An 18,202-nucleotide genomic window follows, 5' to 3' on the forward strand; every position below is an offset into this window, starting at 1 on the left:
TTCTTCATTAAAAACAATAAGCATTAACTTGTCTTCTAAAATCCCCTGCTTTTCCAGTCCAATTTAGTCAAATGTGATTCGATCAATCTATTCGTTTTGAAGTATTAAAAATAAACTTTAATCATATTTAATATTTATATTTATTCACTCTAATTATAGAGATTCAAATCTGTAATAATAAAAACAAAATCTCGGAATCGGGTCACATCGGTCACTCAATCGAGCATATTTTTAATTTTGATTATGACATTTATTAGGAAAGTTATTTTATTTTATTTTGTTGATGAGGACGAAAAAAGAAAAGGCCAATTCACAATGACATGTCAACGGCCGCAATAGTGGATGAGCAAATCCATCATGTGTCAGTTTCCCCTTCCCATCCTTTGTCGGCGTCATTTTGTAACATTACCAAAAAAAAAAAAAACATTAAGAAAAAAATTGTTATATAATTATAATTATGATTTCGTATTTCATAGCTATTATTTTGTATACATTATCTATATGATAAATAAATTATCTATATTATAATTGATATATATTATATGGATTAAAATATTCATATCAATATTCTTATCTAAAATATATAATTTATAATAAAAAATTAAAATTTGAATATTTATTTTTCACTTTCTCATATCTCATTTTTCTTATTTCTTCTCTCTCCTATATTTAAGGAATAGAATTAATTTCCTAAATTTAAAAAAAAATACTATTTATAAATACATCCACATCAATTATCCTATCAAATATTTTATTCTAAATTTTGAATAAGATGATTAAAACATCTTTACATCAACTATCTATTCATTTCCTAAATTTAATATTTATGACTACTTCTCTAAATTTAACAAATGATTTCTATTCCCTAAATATTATAAAGAAGAGAGAAAAAAAATTAAAGAAGTTGATATATTGTGTAATGAAAGGTAGATTTTTAAATTTAATAAAATATTTTTTTTTACCCTAAACAAAATGATATAGAAAAAATACTTTAAATTTAGAGAATAGATATGTTACATGATATAATAATTTTTTAGTAATGTTATTAATATTTATAAGAGTTTAAGTGTTTTTATAATATAATTCTGATCAATGTTAATAGAGATAAAATGTTCATATTATAGCAGTTGTGAAGTAGAGTTGTTATAATATAATTTATTTAATTAAAGTTGAAATATATGAACCTGTAATTTCTATAATAACGTCAAAATGAAAATATTTTTGAAAAATAAATATATAATGGTGAAATAAGACGCTCAATTATTCTAATAATAAAGGGCGTCTTTTTTTTTTACTCAATTTGTTTAAAATAACATATTATTTAAAATACATGCATTTCATATTATACATAGAAATAAATAATAAAAGCATTTTTCTTTATGCTTGCATGTAAAAGAAAATGTATTTAATAAAGTCGGAATTGACGAACAATCAATAATGATCTGTCTCAAAATAGAAGAGATGAAAAATTGAGAATAATGGTACTATCACTGGTTATCTATTAGTCTATAGATTTCGTTCGGATTTGTAACATAAATTATGTCAGTGCTGAGTCAGGGAAGGTGTCTCTAATATTGGTCCTCTGATGTTTAAATCAGTCACCGACGATAAAGTAGAAGGCGGAGCAATAAGGAGACGGTAGCACAAATAGTGAATATCGCGTGTATTGCATATCTCCATCGATGCTTGGACCCCCTTTATATAGAGTTTTTGTAGCACGCGTGCATGCTCCTCAAGGCGAGCACGCTTCCCAAAGTTTTCCCTAAAAAGATGTGTTAGTAAAGTGTCCCTAACATAGTACCTTAACGGGTCGAGCATATCTCTGAACAAGGGTGAATCCAGTGGGGGCGGCATCGACGGTCGCCCCTCCTTGCCGACGGTGGAACTCTTAATATTATGGGGTTCCACTAGTGGAGATGGAGGATACCACTCCTTATTTATCGTGATCGTCCTTCCATACTTGAATTCTTGGATCCGTCACTGTCTTTGAAGTGACAGTGGAAGCTTCCATCGTACGATTTTTTGACTATCCATGTCCGGTGTCGACGGCACCAACTCTCAAAAGGATGTCGATGGATATCAGAGGGAGTGTACTGCCAGGCCGAGCGGGTTGACCGCTCGACCGAAATTTCGCCGCTCTGGTATGCCCCGTTCGGTCGGGCAGAACCTCACATTCCTCAGTGTGTGTCCACTCGACTGAAGGTCCACTTTGCCACTACGGGAGACCTGTTGTCAGGTCGAGCGGGCTAACCGCTTGATCGAAGTTGAGCTCTGTCCATATCAAGTTCTGCTGTCTGGTTGAACGGAATAGCCGCTCGGCTCGGCTTTTGCACATCGTCTCCTCCATTGAGCGTCGGTTGTTTGACTTCTCCCCATATCAAAAGAGACGGTGGATCGAGACCTTCTTCCTTCGATCGGGATATGATCGCTCGATCGACCATAAATATTTAAGTGTTGACCATTTTAATTTTAACCTTCACCGTAACTATAAAATGGAACTCTTCATCGTCATCACATCAAATAATATTTAGACTCGCTTGGGATGATGGCACAATTCAAAGGAGCACAATGAGGTTTCAAAGAGCCCCTATAGTGTAGTGGGGCAGTGTAGTCCTGTAGTCTCTTAAGACTTAGTCGACTACCATATATTATAAGATATTTTTTTCAATGAATAATAAATTTGGGAGGTTAGGATGTTAAGTCTTTTCTTATAAGCACTTTTAAATTTACTCATATAATCGATAAAATTTTTTTATAGAACTAAATTTGAAGGATTGAATACATAGTGTATAATTAAAAAAAAAAATCTAAAGAGTTTTTTTCCTAAAAAAAAGAAAGTCAATAATAGGACAAAAATTAAAAGAAAAGGTACCGACCGATAGCTTGTGCCATTGTCGCTAATCTGTCTGGTTCCTCTGTAGCTTTAATTAATTGTTGGTGGAGCTTCAAGTGCCAGAAGAAAGTCAATAACTATGAAAGGATACCATCAAGAGAATTCGATGTTTCTTCGCGAGGATGAAAATAAAAATTGTAAAAAAAAATGCTAGGACGCAACTTTTCACTTGTTTGTTTTGTAAAAAAATGATAAATTATTTTCTTTTGTATCTAATGGGTAGATGGATTTACAAATTCATCCGTGGATATTTTTTTTAATCTGTCTAAATCGGATGGAAAGTAATTTTCTTCTTTCCAAATATAATTATATTATCATTCTGTTCACTGTAGGAAGTATGAGTAAATTTTAGTAGTGTTAATGAGCTATTAAATTATATTATAAATACCTTTAAATTATAGTAGTGTTAAAAAAAAAAACTTCCTTTTTTGTTTCCTCCCTGTCAAGGAAAGGAATCGCCCTCCACTGATCCGCTCCACTCCAAATGGCGAAGCTACAACCAAGCGCCGGCGCCGTCGTCTTTCTTGCCTTCCTCCTAAGCGCTTCTCTCCTCGCCCCCGCATCCGCCGGCGGGGCTCCTGGCGCGTTTCCCCTCGGCTGGATCTCCGGTTGCCGTGGCTCCATCGCGGACTGCCTCGCCGGCGACGAGTTCGACGTCGGATCAGAGGTGAGCCGCCGGATCCTGTCCACCTCTGGATATATAAGCTACGGCGCCCTCAGGCGCGACACCACCCCGTGCTCCCGCCGCGGTGCCTCCTACTACAACTGCCGCCCCGGCGCCCAGGCCAACCCCTACTCGCGCAGCTGCTCCACCATCAGCCAGTGCCGTGGATGAAGGGGGAAATCCTAGATCTCTGCTCCGTTCTGGGAAAGAGGGGTTTTTGTGGAAAAAAACTGACGAATTTGGTATGTAGTAGTTGGTCGTTGTGTTTGATTTTTAAAATATTTCTTATTCTTGCCGGTATGAACTGATGCTATTGCTGTATTAACGGTGTAAAAATCATTTTCTGTTAAAATTCAGTTTCCTTTCCTTCTATGCGCTCCAACTATTTCGCTTCCTCTAGATTTATTTGGTTAATTTCTTGCTGCTTCTAGCTATGAAACTCCACTGTTTATGTTGAAGTTCACCTTGATCTTCTAATGGTTAGTGGGTTTTGTGCAAAGTTGAAGTTCACCTGGAAGAGATGAGAGAAAAGGAATTGGGATAATTGAAGCAAACCTATTCCTCACCTTGGTTGATTTGTTTATGCATCTCTAATTATTGGTAGCACATTGAGCTTGGTAAGGGTAATGGGAGTGAATTATTGGCATTTAAGAAGAAGCCATTGATATTGTTGATCCCCTCTCTGATCTTTAATATAATGACCAAGATTTCCTTGTAGCCATTAGGAACCACAAGGAAATTTAAAGAATGAGAAAAGCAAAGATAAAGGCAAGGGGACATGGCATTGAAAAGTTAGTTGCATAAGTTATTATTGAATTGTTTGTGACTGTACGATAGCTTTAATAGTGGGGCAGATACAATTACTTGAAGTACTTGTTCTGTGCAACTTGACATGGCGTGTAATGAGAGTTTATATAGTGCCCATGACTTGTGTTTAGAGAGATTAAAAGCTGTGACTTTGAATTTTTTTAAGTTCCAAAACTTCAAATTTTTACCTCGTAAAGTTCAATAATTGTGTTTTACTTGGAGCTTTTAAGTAATATTGGCAACCATCTTCACTGCATGTGTTATCAAAGGAGATTCTGAGCAGGCTTTTGTTTTAATTCTTGTTGAGTTGCAGCTTGTTAGTATTTATCTCACTGTTGTAGCTTTTCATTTGCGTGTTTGACAAAATCAGGGATTTGAAATTAAGGACCTTATCAAAGATGTTAAAGAGTAGGATACTGCAATTTTAGTTTGACTTGCTACTAGTCAGAGTAGCTTCTTTGTTCAGTGAGAATATGCCTTGTTATGGTTTTCCTTTTAAAAAGAACAGAAAAGTTATGATACAGCTATCTTTGCTGTTGGTGGTGACTACTGATCCAAGAAAAATCAATGGTATAACTATGAAGTTTAATGCTTGGTGATTCTTGTTCCTGTTTCTTTTTTTTTACTATAAATATGGACTCAGTTCATTTGCCCATCAATCTTCACCTATACTTTCAAATTCTATTGTACTCGAAGAGGAAATACTTGTTTGTTCATTGCCTTGGTTTTCAAGTTCATTTCTATGAGAACAAAGCACAGCTTGATTTGCCCTATTCAATGGAGGATGAGAAGGGTCCATTCCACAGAGGTCTTTCACTTTGGGCAAAAATCAAAACACTCTGTATTCTTTCAAATTTATCCTTTTAATCCATCTAACGAGTATGCCTAAGCAGACTCGTATACCAGTTTCAATCGAAATTACTGTATTAGTCGTGGTAAAAATATATACTATTATTTCCAAAACTTGGGGGAATGGAACCTAGAAAAATTATGAATGGGAAATTGAATTTGTATATCTTTATTAAAGAAATAAACTGACGAGAATTTGAAGCAAAGAATGGTCACGAGATAAAAGAAGAACTCAAAATAAGCTGAATGTGACGACAGAACTATTTATTGGGAGCGTAGACTTAGAGCGTGGCCAGAATACCTAAAGGAGATGAACAACAACAAAGGTTCCTAGAATTTTCACTTAAAAAAAATAATAATTTCAGTTAGTCTCATTGACTATTTTTAGGATGATCGGTCTGATCCCACGAAAATTTTTCACCGATTATCAGGATAAATCAGGAAGCGCACGCGGCGGCCAGTCCAGAAGCCCAGCATCCTTTATTTATGCCCCTCATTTAGAGGAAAAATTTCGAATCGCAGGTATCTGGTGACAACCTGAATATTCTATTGCGACACCATAACTCCGGGGACCTAGAATTTTCGCTTAAATAATTTAGCAAGGAGGTTAATCCAATAGAAATTATACTGTAAAAAATTAAATGAACAAGAACAATCAAACTAATACTTAGATTTCTAATACTTAGATTTTGTTTAAAAATTTTGTTCCTATTTATGGGGTATAATTCTTTTGTGATCACTGTTAAATGCACCATTATATTTTTTACTTTCTTGATAATTTTTAAAAAGGAGAGAAACCTTATGTCATGGAATGCTAGTCTTTGAATATTCTTTTTTATTCCTTTTTATAGCCTTCCTCGACCGTTTCTTTTTCTGAACTATTCTATTGTGTATTATAACCATTAGGTCATCCAATTATTATCGTCCGACCTTTTTCGTATCAATGATTCTCTTCTATTTTTTTTTGTTATAACACCAATTAATTAAATGCAGTTTTAATATCAATGTTCAGTTGACTCAACTAAAAATAGAAACATTTAGTTCATTAATTAATAAATGATCGACTCAGTCACTATTAATTGATTAGATGATGTTATCAGTCAATTAACTCCAAACTTAATCCAAAATAGAATTATTTTATTTATGATTTCTTTGAGCAAATTAAATTGTCAACTCAACTATCAATTAATTGACACATGTTTTCTTCAGCCCGACTAATCCCGAGAATGATCGACCCTAAAATTCATCTAAATTGAAATCAATCGAGTTTTACCTTGCTTTGAAATCATCTCTTTCGTGAACTCAAGTCATCAGCTTGCTCGACATGTCATCTTTACGTCTTCACCAACCTAATTCGCCTCTTCCGACTCAGCTGCCCCTAATATTTAAAAAAAAAATCATTCCTTTTCTATATCTCCGGATGATTTTTGTAATTCAAGTTTACAAATTCGAAGATCTTATGAGCTTTTACTGAAAGAGGCATGTAAAGTAATTGCTGCAAATTATATAGAACATTGTTCGAGCACATCCTGCTGCAATATTCAACCTGATATTAAAAATAACATCCTGGTTAGATAACCAAGCCTTTGTAAGTAACCACTATTATCTCACATCACAAAACACTTTGCACGCATCCTCACCATTCATATACGCACATTAAAAGTAGCTTGGAACAAACAACATATCATAAACAACAGGATCCAGGATTCAAGCGGATGGAACGTGAAGCGCCGCACACTCTCCGTCCATGCACCTTCCACCCGGCCAGAAGGCCTCCGAGCCAATGCCCAGTTTAAAAAGGCAAAAGCTTCTCGTACGGGTGGCTGGTTCTTGTGGTCTGCCAGAAAGAATAGCAAATGGAGGAAGCCCCCAAAAATGGGCGCGCTGATAGGAAACTATTTGGGAGGCTTTTTCCTGCTCAGGATCTCGTGTTCTTTCAGGCGTTGCTGGAACCTTGCTAGCCGGGCCTGGAGGCTGACCAGCCCAGCAGCCTTGCGTGAAAGAACAAAGTTAAGCTGAGTCACGTAGTTGTCAATAAAACTACCTGGTTGATCGATTTCAGCCAACAAATTCATTTCCTGAAATGAAAATCAAACCGAGTTAGAGCAACAGATATACGTGAACAAATATGAAACTGCCTCTCTGGAAAGCATTGTCAATGCAGCTTATTGTGGCCATACGAATAAGCCAGATATAAAGTATAAAAAACGTTGAATGTTTAGTGAGTTCTATTTGTATAGGACAATGAAACATCCAAGCCAAAGAAGCAAAGAAAGCATAGTCACCAAGTCAATTCATGCGATGTGCTCATAATCACATGTTATTCAAATACTTGCATCACTTAAAAAAACTAGTACAAGAAATCATGCAAGACTACCTGTATCCTATAAGTATAAATATTGAAGGAATAAGGACTTGGTTTTATAGGTAGATGTTTAGTATTTAAATCATGGTCAAGTGAAGGTTAAAGATCTGAGGTCATATAACCTATCAGTTTTTACAATGCTTAAGCTTTTTCAAATTAATACTAGCCACTGAAAATGGCATTTTGTAGGGTACCAAATAGTGATGAACACTATTTTCTCTATACTCATCATAATATGCCTATGGATGATGCTTGACAAAAGAGAGTATGGACAATGGTTCGTATTTGTAGCGAATTGCAGGACTATTCTTCAAGTTAATTATAATTACTCCATTTTGTTTATTGTCAACTCCTTTTCTTATCCACTTAGGACCAACTTATCCATTTAGGACCAACCCATTTAGGGATGCTTGCTTATTAACATATAAAATGTTCATGAAGCATTTCAATAAATTTGAAAAGACAGGTCCAAAGGAGGTAGCTCCAATATCTAGTCAATCTGTGTTTGCCACCAGATATGCAATATAAACAGCCAACACAAAACCAAAAGGTTAAAAACAAACACACACAAAATATATGTGTGCACCAACCGGATAGCATCATTCACTGTTTTGATGCTGAAATTTTGTTTATCTTTCTGCACCTGAGAGTCAAGATAATTTCTAGTTAAGCGAAAAAAATGATTTCAAATGGTGAAGTATGATGCTGAAATTTTGTTTATGTTTCTGCACTTGAAAGTTAAGATAATTTCTAGTTAAGTGAAAAAAATGGTTTCAAATACTGAACTTACTTCACGGACTATCTCCATTGTATTCTCAATTTCCTTCCTATGAGCTGCTATAAGAGCATCCTCTTCCTGGAAGTCACAACAACATTTAAGGACTTCAGAGGGGACAAACCAGCAATAATCAGCAAAATTTATAGACATATAACTTATACCTCAAGTAGTGCATCTATTTCATCTTCATGGTATGAAACTTCCTGATCATACTTTTTTGATGGGATGTCAGAAGAAGAATCAAATACCTGTTGCTGCTTATGACTAGAAGATAACAGCTGAGGTCCACTCTCTTTTCTAGACCAGTTGTTCTGTCTCTCAACCTTCTCTTCTTTTGGTAATTTTCTACGAGGTGGGGAAACCTTTGGTACTTTATCTTCAACTTGGATGTCAACTGAATTCTGAATAGAATATGGTTTATTGCCACAACCAACATTCTTACTTTTCATCTCAGCTCTTTCACTATCAAGCAAACCTGGAATTTGCACTTTCTCTTCCCTTCCACCATGGAAGTAATTCATTGTTCCAAGAGAATTTCTATCAAGCTCAGAAGAGCTTTGAAAAAGATTGTCTACATTACCCTTCGGCAGTTCCACTACATTCGAACCTTGATTTTGCTCAGCAAGATCATCAACTTCAACTGTAAATTGCGATGAAGTTGCTGATTCCTTGCCCGAAGGAACCAATGGTGCAGGAGCCTGATCTTTTCTAGGATTGCCACTCTTGGAAAGACTTTTAACCCTGCTCTGCCAAAAGCTCAAATTATAAATGGCTACAATAATTTATCCATACTTTATAAGACACACCTCCATACCTATCAGCATATCTCAATGTGTTAAGAGTATGTTCACACGAACCCGCATTAGGGGAAATGCATGAAATCATAACAGTCCTTGAATTGCCAACAAAAGAATCACGAAGCACCTCGGTCAATTTGCTCCCTCTAAAAGGGATATGTAGTTGATCATTGTCCAAGGCACGTATGCATTCCTTTAATGCCAAAAGGCTCTTGTTTATTTCTGCTCCTTCAATTCTAAAGAATGTAAAAAAAAACTAATATAACAATCCAATTAAAGTGATGGATCCAAATTCTCAAACATATACAGAAACAAACAAAAAATGGACCACTGACCTTGTTTGGCGATCGTTATCTGTTGTATCAGCACCTCGCTCACTCCCAGCAAGATCAATAAAAGAGATCTTTCCAACCACCTTGACACCTCGCAAATCATTATTTTCTTTTTGTCGTCTGTTATCTTCTGTTTCTTTATGCTTCTTAATAGCTAGCTGCAAAATAGCATGGGATCTCGATGACTCCTCATTAGCTCCAGTTGTACCAGTGCTTCTTGCACCATTCCCTTTCTCAATAAATTCCTTAACCATCAGAACATCTGTGACCTCAAATTCCTGTAGTCCAACAATGCAAACTTGTTGCTTTCCATCTTCTCTCATGCAAAGCTTCCTGCCAACATTGTCAAAATGAATTGCAATGCTATCACTAATCTAAGAACAAATAGCTTTTGGAATGGGGATCAGGAAGACATCAGAATACTTTCTTTCGTATAGCATAGGAGGTTTTTTTTTCTTTCAAAAATGTGTATTGATTAGTTAGGATAAAAGCATGTTATTGCCAAATGTATGGCAGTATCACATAACTCCATGTATTCATTCTAATAACTTCACAAGAAATTAGTTTTGATGTGGTTAATTATAAAGCTTATCATACTACACTACTTCTACACTGTGTTTCCCAAGAGGGATACAGCAAAAGAGCTTAATTATTATACTTCTACGCCATGTTTCCCAAGAGGGGTAGAAAATGAGGAGGAAGACATGCCAAAAGGGAGAAAAATGATAATGATTCCCTCATGTAGTCTTCTCCAGAGGGAAAGAGACGGGGAAAAAAAGAGAAAGAATCATTATCTTATTAAATTCTCTTTTAAAACAACAAGTTTTATCTCACTAAGTGGGGTAGGCTAAAATTCTCTTTTAAAAGCTAAAGAAAATGCTAAATTAAATGGTGATAACTATTTTTTTATTTAAATATAGCTAATTGCTATCTGTCAGCTCCATTTGTGCAGAAACATTTTTGATTGATTCAGAGAGAATTAGTTCTCCCAGTTAAGCAACAAATAATTGCCCTTAAAATGTATCTCCCTTTATTTACATACTCTTATGTCAATTAGAGCATGGGTCTCTTTAATTTTATTCATTTTATTTGGTTTAAATTATAAGGATATGGCATCTAAGTTGACTTTAATTAATATTAGTTGAGATATCATGTCATAACAGTTGAACAACAACTTAGTAGGATATGATATATCTTATGAATGAATAGATACAATGCTTGATAATATAAATATAAGTTTGTAAATGAAATGAGGTGATGGATATCAATAAATACCTAGAAAAACAAACCACCATGCCATAGACAATGGTATCAAAATCTAATATTATTTTAGAAATTTGTCGTTACCACCTTTAACTTTGATCAATGATTATAACACAGCACCATTTGAAATAACACCTTCGCTATCACAACATGGAATGTGGCAAGTAAACACAAAGTAGGCTATTTAGAAAATAACCACTATAGAGACAAATAAAATAAGTTCATGTCAGAGTATTACAATCCAACCTTCTATCACAAAGAAGATCAAAGAGCTTTCCACCATATATCTCAAAGTAACTAAGCCATAGTTTGAACTTTTGATTGTGGTAAAAAGGTTGTTTTAACAAGCGAACAATATCTTCTGCAGCTCGGAGAGGCAGAGGTTGCATGGTATATGTCTTCCCACTACCTAAACAAATATAAACCAAGTGGAATATTTAGCCCATGGATAGCAGTTCTAGAATTAGTACCAAGTTAGGTCCATTCATTTTATCCACAAGATAAGAAAGTATATAATTTGAACAGGAACAATTAATTGAAAGAAGTGAAAGTCAGGTTAAATAATCTCTGAAAGATGCTCATGTAACATACGATTTGTGAAGTCGGCAAGCTATCTTGACCTCTACTTCAGAATTAGGGTTGCCTATCATATTATAGCTAAAGAACCAGCTCCACATATGACTTAAGCAGCTGAAACCTACATAAATTATCCCATAAACTTTCTTATCCAACCCTTAAGGCATCTTAAAGACTCAGTTTGATACGAACATTCATAATGAAGGTAGGGAATATTTCATCAGTACTATATTGTTTAATTTAACAGAAAATTATTAAATCTAAATTTGAAGGGCATAAAATATTGTATTCACTCAACATCCTGGTAAAAGGGGGAAAACACTACAAAGATAAATTGCCATGTAAGGTTTAAGAGTAGTTTCAAAGAGCAGATGGTCAGTCCACTGCATTACGGTTGGTATTACAAAAATAAATAAAAGTAAATATATTGAAAAAAAAACTAGCTAACATAATATGCTAATTGATCCAATTCATATTTACATATAGAAAAGTATATGTCAATCAAACAATGTAACATATATAATATAACAATGTAGAATAGGTAATATTTATTAGAAGCACACATAATTAAATAGCTAAACTATTAAATAAATGTTTAAAATTAACACTTCTAAGTGACAAGTTATGTTCTACCTCATCACAAACTTAATTTGGTCTTTCACAATAATAAGAGTTAGCCTTCTTTAGTGAAAATGTTTTTTCTTTTCATCACATAGATAGCTCATCAATCCCACATAGGCACCAGCTGGCCTGCCTAGGTACCCATACCACTTAAAGGGACCATATATCGCATGTGGTCCCTTGTCTAAAATGCCTACAATAAAACACAAGTATCTCTCCTTGAAGAGATAAGTCGAAGGATAGATTCAGAACGTGAAACAAATCAAAGGATGAATCATCTATTCTTGTTTCCTTCATCAAATGAAAATGATCGACACACATTTAAAGCGATGAATTTAAGCTTCCTTCTTTCTTAACTCATCTGCCCAAAATCAGACGAAAAACACCATGCTTCTTAACTCATCCACACAAAATCATATGGAAAACAAATTAACACTTGTTAATTAAACAAAATGATCCATCTTCCTCATTTCCATTCATTCAAGGATACTACTCAAAGAGAATAATTTTCTTGGAATCCCTCCCCTTCACCTTTCCATCTTTTTCTATCTTCATTCCATATTACTATCTCTTCCTTCCCTCCACCTTTCCATCTTTTTATATATTCATTCTTTCAAATTACTATCTCTCCAAGAGAAATAAGGCCTAAAATTAATGAAGAAAGATCAGCAAGATAAGACAAAGAGACTGAAACAGCCAGTAAATTATTGCGGGTAAAAGATGATAGATCCAGGTCATCATATTTCTAAAGATACCTGTTTGACCATAAGCAAAGCAGGTTGCTTTTGTTCGCTCGAAGATGATGGGTATAATTGGCTCAACTGTTGCACGGTATACCTGCATGAAGATATTTAAGGAAAATAATTATCAGAAACAGCTTAAAAATACTCTAATGCTATAGAAGGGGTTAACTTGTTGATGATTTGATACATGAGTGCACAAATATAATGAGAATGAAAAAAGAGAGAGCTAATTCACTTACCTCATCATTAGTAACATGCTCATCTAAAACAGCATCGAAACAGAACTCATGTCTCTCCACATATGCAGTCAAATCAACCTACCACATTAAAACAGACATGAAAAGTTGGATGATGGCAAAATAACCAAGTAACCTTATAACAACTATAGGTGTTTACTATTTGGTCTTGCCAACCACATTTTCAGTCATGCATTTAGAACAAGTTCAACAACAACATTTCTCACAGACAGATAACTGTTTAACTAGAGCCAAACTGTCAAATTTTCTGCAGTAAAGCAATACCTTAAGCTTAGGCTCATGGACAGTTAAGCAAGCATTGTCATTTACAGTGACAATATCATCCTCTTTTCGGGATCTCTCCTTCTTGTTCAGAGGCCTTTTACGTACCTAAAATAAATGATGAGAAATGGGAGGAAAAAAAATTAACTGGACATCTAATGCGGTATAAAATTATAAAAACTAACAAATATTTTCATATCATAAATATTTAAGCTGATAACGAGTATCTATGTGTTTTTAACCTGTGAGCAAAATTTTAGGAGAAATTAAAAAAAAAAATAGAAGGGGGACTACTGCACTCCAACATATAAATTCTCATCTGGAAGGAATTTAGCATGTGCATAAACGTGATGCTTTTAAATTTTAAGAATGTTTTATGTTCTTCCAATTGTATTTAGTAAATGTTTTTACGTCATTTCTCCATTTTGATCAAGCACTTTTTAAACAAAGTCAGGTCCCATGGATCTGCTTCTTTCACCACTTCATTTCTCTTTCAATATGAACCGGGGCTAAGAAGCTTTGAGGAACAAAAGCAGACTATCACTTAGACAGGTAAAACTGTAATATCCATCTTCCTGAATGATTACACTGACAAAAACCACATAGACTATCATCACATCATTAGAAATATTCCATTTATTCTCAGATGGCATGCATGGCACAAATTCTTCTGAAAACAACATCAATAAATTTTGGTGTTCGTACACTAACATTGCCAATATTCACAATCACAAGATATGCAAAATTAAAATCTTATTGATTTGATTAGATAATCAATCTCATAGAATCAAAATATTAATGAATTTTTCAACCCTGCTTACAAGTTACTACCAATTAGAGAAGTTAGTTATGTAACTATGGGTTAACTAGATAAGTATGATTAGCAAGTTTGCTATCTATAGAATAATCAGGTAACAACTGATTATGTTAATGTCATACTGCATATTTAGCTATCGATGATGTAATCATGATGAAGAGTCTTCATACAAACTATAAGGGTTAAAGATTCAACCCTGGGGAATGGTGCAGCAATAAGGCACCTTCTCAGTTTCCCGACATCTAAGAATCGAGTCTCAGTCGACGAATTAACGGATGAATTTATGTTAATGGACGATTGACCTAAGAACGTGAGCGCTTTCTGATTTATTCTAATGGCTAGTGGAAAACTTTTGTTGGGCCGATCACCCCAAAATTAGTTTGCATAAACTGATACCGAGCGCCGATTAAAAAAAAATCAACCCATTTTGAAGTTGCAGCCAGAGACCAGATCGATACACTTCCAGAACACTATTACTCTGTTTTGGTTGTGTTAGAAATTATAAATGAGAAATTAAAAGGTTTAAGTGCCTTTTGGATAGTTAAAAGGTGACATCTTATGAAGAGGTAGTGTGCCTTTTAGGAAAGGATACGATCTACATCATCCAATTCAAAATGGATGGATGAGATCTAATTGAACCAAGAGGTTCTTATACCCCTTCATTTAGTATAAATAAAGTCCCTCACATCCTCATTTCGCTCACTCAATGCCTTCCAAGCAAAACAAGCATTACATTCCATACTTGCATTGGAGAGTTCGAGAAGCCTTCTTCGGTTCGGAGGTCTTGCGATTTGCAGTACTGCTATCGCAAGATAAAGTCATTGTATCTTGAGAGACGATTGCCGTGTTCCGTGAGCACCGTGTGCGGGGCAAATTCGTCTTAAAGAGATAGAGTCTAACTCTAGCCTCGACTCAACCAAAACGGTAGTATACCGTCATTCTGCCCACGCTCAGATTGCACCAATACAAAGATCCCAACAGGTTGGGTGTCGGTCACTTCGAGAATGATGAAGTAGAGGAGGCATACAACACGGAGGAAGAGACCGACAAGGGAACAGAGGAAGAGGAGGAAGAAGGGGGCAAGGCTGACGAAGAAGGGGACAAGGCTGAGGAAGAGGCGTACCTCCAAGAAGTTTCGTTGCGGGGAGCCCTAGCTTCGCACCCTGCTTCATCACTCACAGAGGAGCGTCAAGAACCGTATCTTCAATCGTGGATTGCTTTCTGGAGATCTCGTGCCTTCTTGCATGTCGACAGAGATAAGATATGTGGCACATTAAGCTATAGACAATGAAATCAAGGCGACGAAGCTTCAAAATAAATTATCCGTGGACACTGTTTCTTTCTTTTTTTTATTGAGTTCCACCCAAGACAAAAGATAGGGATAAGATGTTATTTGTGGCCATATATCCAGTGTCGCTAGAGAAATAACAGATAGGTATCTATCTGAATTTCCTTAGCCAAACAATGTTATTTTAGTTTTAAAGAATAAAAGAAAAAAAAATAGCCCTAATAAAATGAGTCGATACCTGAATCTACTTTGCTGCAAGGCTTAATGATCACATTCTGTTAACAGATCAATTTACGCAAAAGAAAAGGTGTGCTGAACTGATATTAAAGCATATTGCTCTTTCAAGCATGCACTTTCCAAAAAAAAATGGCAAAATAAACTGTGACTAATGAAATAAAAAGGAGTGTTAGCATCTTAGGTCACAACAATTTAAAGAAAGCACATTCCCAAATTTCTTAGCATACCACAACTTTGATCTTGGCAACATTGTTCTCTCTGGTGTTAATCTCTTTTTCATTGTCCAATGACTTGATATTACCATCCAAACGCCCTTGTGGTTTAGATCCATTATATTCATCATCAAGGCCTTTCGTGGCAAAGAATGGGGATGGCTCAAATGGTTCTGAAAAGACGTGCTGCAAATGAAGGGGAAAATGAGAAAACAAGTACTTATAAGAAATGATAACTACAAGAAATTACTAGATGAAAGCAGATAGCCATTTTGTTGTTAACAAGTTATTGCTCCAAGACTAATTTGACAAACTTTCATTGATAACATACATTAAATTTGTACTAGGATATTGAAACAGCAAACAGTGAATTTCCTAAACCATTAAATTTCTGCTAAGAAATTAAAAGAAGGAAGAATGCACAAGAACTCTGAGAACATACATCTGAAAGAAGCTCAGTGTCATCCATTGCATGAAGATCCAAAAGTCCAGCTCCAAATTCCCCTCTTAATTCAGGTGAATAAAAACCATCTGCTGCACTAGGGCCACCCAAACTTTGTGCTGTTGGAATATAGGGTTCAGAAACAGATTCCCCATTGAAATTCAAATTCCTAAAAAGCTTAAAAAGTTTCTGCTTCTCTTCTATTGTCTGCGGTCCATATCCCTGCCAATTGCCAAACCCATCTCTCAAACATGCAATTACTAACTCATTCCAAATTAATAATCTAACATTCGATTCAAACGAATATGAATAACAAAGTTTCTACATATCCTTTCACTAAGACGTCTAAAGAAAAATATTCAGACAGACTAGTAATGAAAGAAAATCATCTTTTGTTCGGTGTGTTAGGTACAACAGAGAACAAGAAAAAGTTTGAAATGCAAATGAAACAATTTTTCTAGTCAATGCCAGACAAAACGAGTAAGTGTAAAAATAAACATGAAAGTATTACAATTTACAACTGAACTATTCAGAATTAAAGAAAAAAATCAAAAGCTATTCATCAGGCAATACGAAAAAGAATCAAGAAGCATGGAGTCAGACGAAGGTGGCCTCACCTGCATCAGGAGATTTGGAACCGCGCGATTGTCAGACGACGCCATGGGCGATGCCAGGTGCTGAAGGCCAGCGGATTGGAGCCACCGCGCCATGACAGCATCTTCGCCGCCGGGACCCGCCGCGGCGCCAGGGTGGTGGTCATACAGGGCGGCCGCCGCGCCGCCGGCGACGGCGCCCTGCTGAAACTGGCCACCACCCATGTGGCGCTGCGCCTTGCGTTGGGGCGCCAACTTGGCGACCGCGGGAAGCGATATACGAGATCCAGGAATCAGATCGGAGGGAAATAAAGGCGCCGGGCAGAGGTACGACCTCGGATCCTAATTGGCACGGGAAGATCCGACTTGCGAGGGGAGCGGCGGCGGATCGAGATCTGAGGAATAGGAGGGGCAATGGGGAAGGAGATCGAGGAGTGGCGATTGAGAACCCTTATTGGTTTTGGGGAAAGGGGAAGGACAATGGGGTTTCTTGGAGTGGAAGGCAACGAGAGATGGGAGAGAAAGAGAGAGGGGCGGGAGGCAGGCCACAGGCCGCAGGCGGCGTTCGCGATCGAAGAAGAAGAAGAAGGAGAAGAAGGGAAGACGGGGAGGGATTGATATTTTTAAAGGAACATTTCAAATTGATTCAAAATTTTTGTCATATTCCAATTTAGGTTCTAAATTTCAAAAGATGGGGAAATTCCACTTTGGGCCCCGAAATGGTCAACGCTTACATGAATAATATATTGTGGAAAATATGAGGTGAGATAACACTTATATGATAATATGAATCAATTAGTTCATGTAGATTTTAGTTATTTAATAGATAAGTGATCCAAATTTAGTTGATGTTATCAATACATCAACTAATTATATTTCTTTCATATTATCTGTTACTATCTTTTGTTTAAATATTATTTAAACATCGGTAAATAACATAAGTAGATAAATAACAAAGGTTTTTATCTAAGATAAATAACATCGGTAAATTACTCGAGCCCTCTAAGACTGTCTCGCCTGATCTACCAGGTAGATAAATAACAAAGGTTTTTATCTAGTGATCTTTTATACGTGTCAAATGATCCACGATTCATTTACACACGTTAAGAAGTGACATATACTGGAAATTGATCCCGATACATTACAGTAAGATCATAAAAACCAACTATGTTAAGTACTTTAGGTATGTATTATGCAAATAGGAGATCTATGCTCGTCTTCAAATATCTTATTATTATGAATGCTCTATGGTTGAGACACTGTGCGAGTTAGCGTGGCCTACTTTCCTCGATTTTTTCATGTTCTCCTTAGAGCTTCTGTTTTGAAACAGCTTTATATATAGTTGGTATCCTGCGGTGCTTCTCCTGCGATGTGGTGCGGTGCTTCTCCGGCTTCTCTCGGCTTTGT

At 35.9% G+C, this 18,202-nt stretch overlaps 1 protein-coding gene and 1 pseudogene across 1 annotated transcript; one reads left to right on the forward strand and one right to left on the reverse strand.

Moving 5' to 3' along the window:
* The first annotated feature begins 3,311 nt into the window (after nt 1-3,311).
* Nucleotides 3,312-3,927, forward strand: LOC121983293 (rapid alkalinization factor-like). The gene has a single exon (XM_042536234.1). The coding sequence runs from the start codon at nt 3,378-3,380 to the stop codon at nt 3,726-3,728; it is 351 nt and encodes a 116-aa protein (XP_042392168.1). The 5' UTR covers nt 3,312-3,377; the 3' UTR covers nt 3,729-3,927.
* A 2,770-nt stretch (nt 3,928-6,697) lies between these two features.
* LOC121982028 lies at nt 6,698-17,389 on the reverse strand (annotated as a pseudogene).
* Nucleotides 17,390-18,202: the final 813 nt, after the last annotated feature.

The sequence above is a fragment of the Zingiber officinale genome, chromosome 5A, assembly GCF_018446385.1.
Source record: "Zingiber officinale cultivar Zhangliang chromosome 5A, Zo_v1.1, whole genome shotgun sequence".
NCBI lineage: Eukaryota > Viridiplantae > Streptophyta > Magnoliopsida > Zingiberales > Zingiberaceae > Zingiber > Zingiber officinale.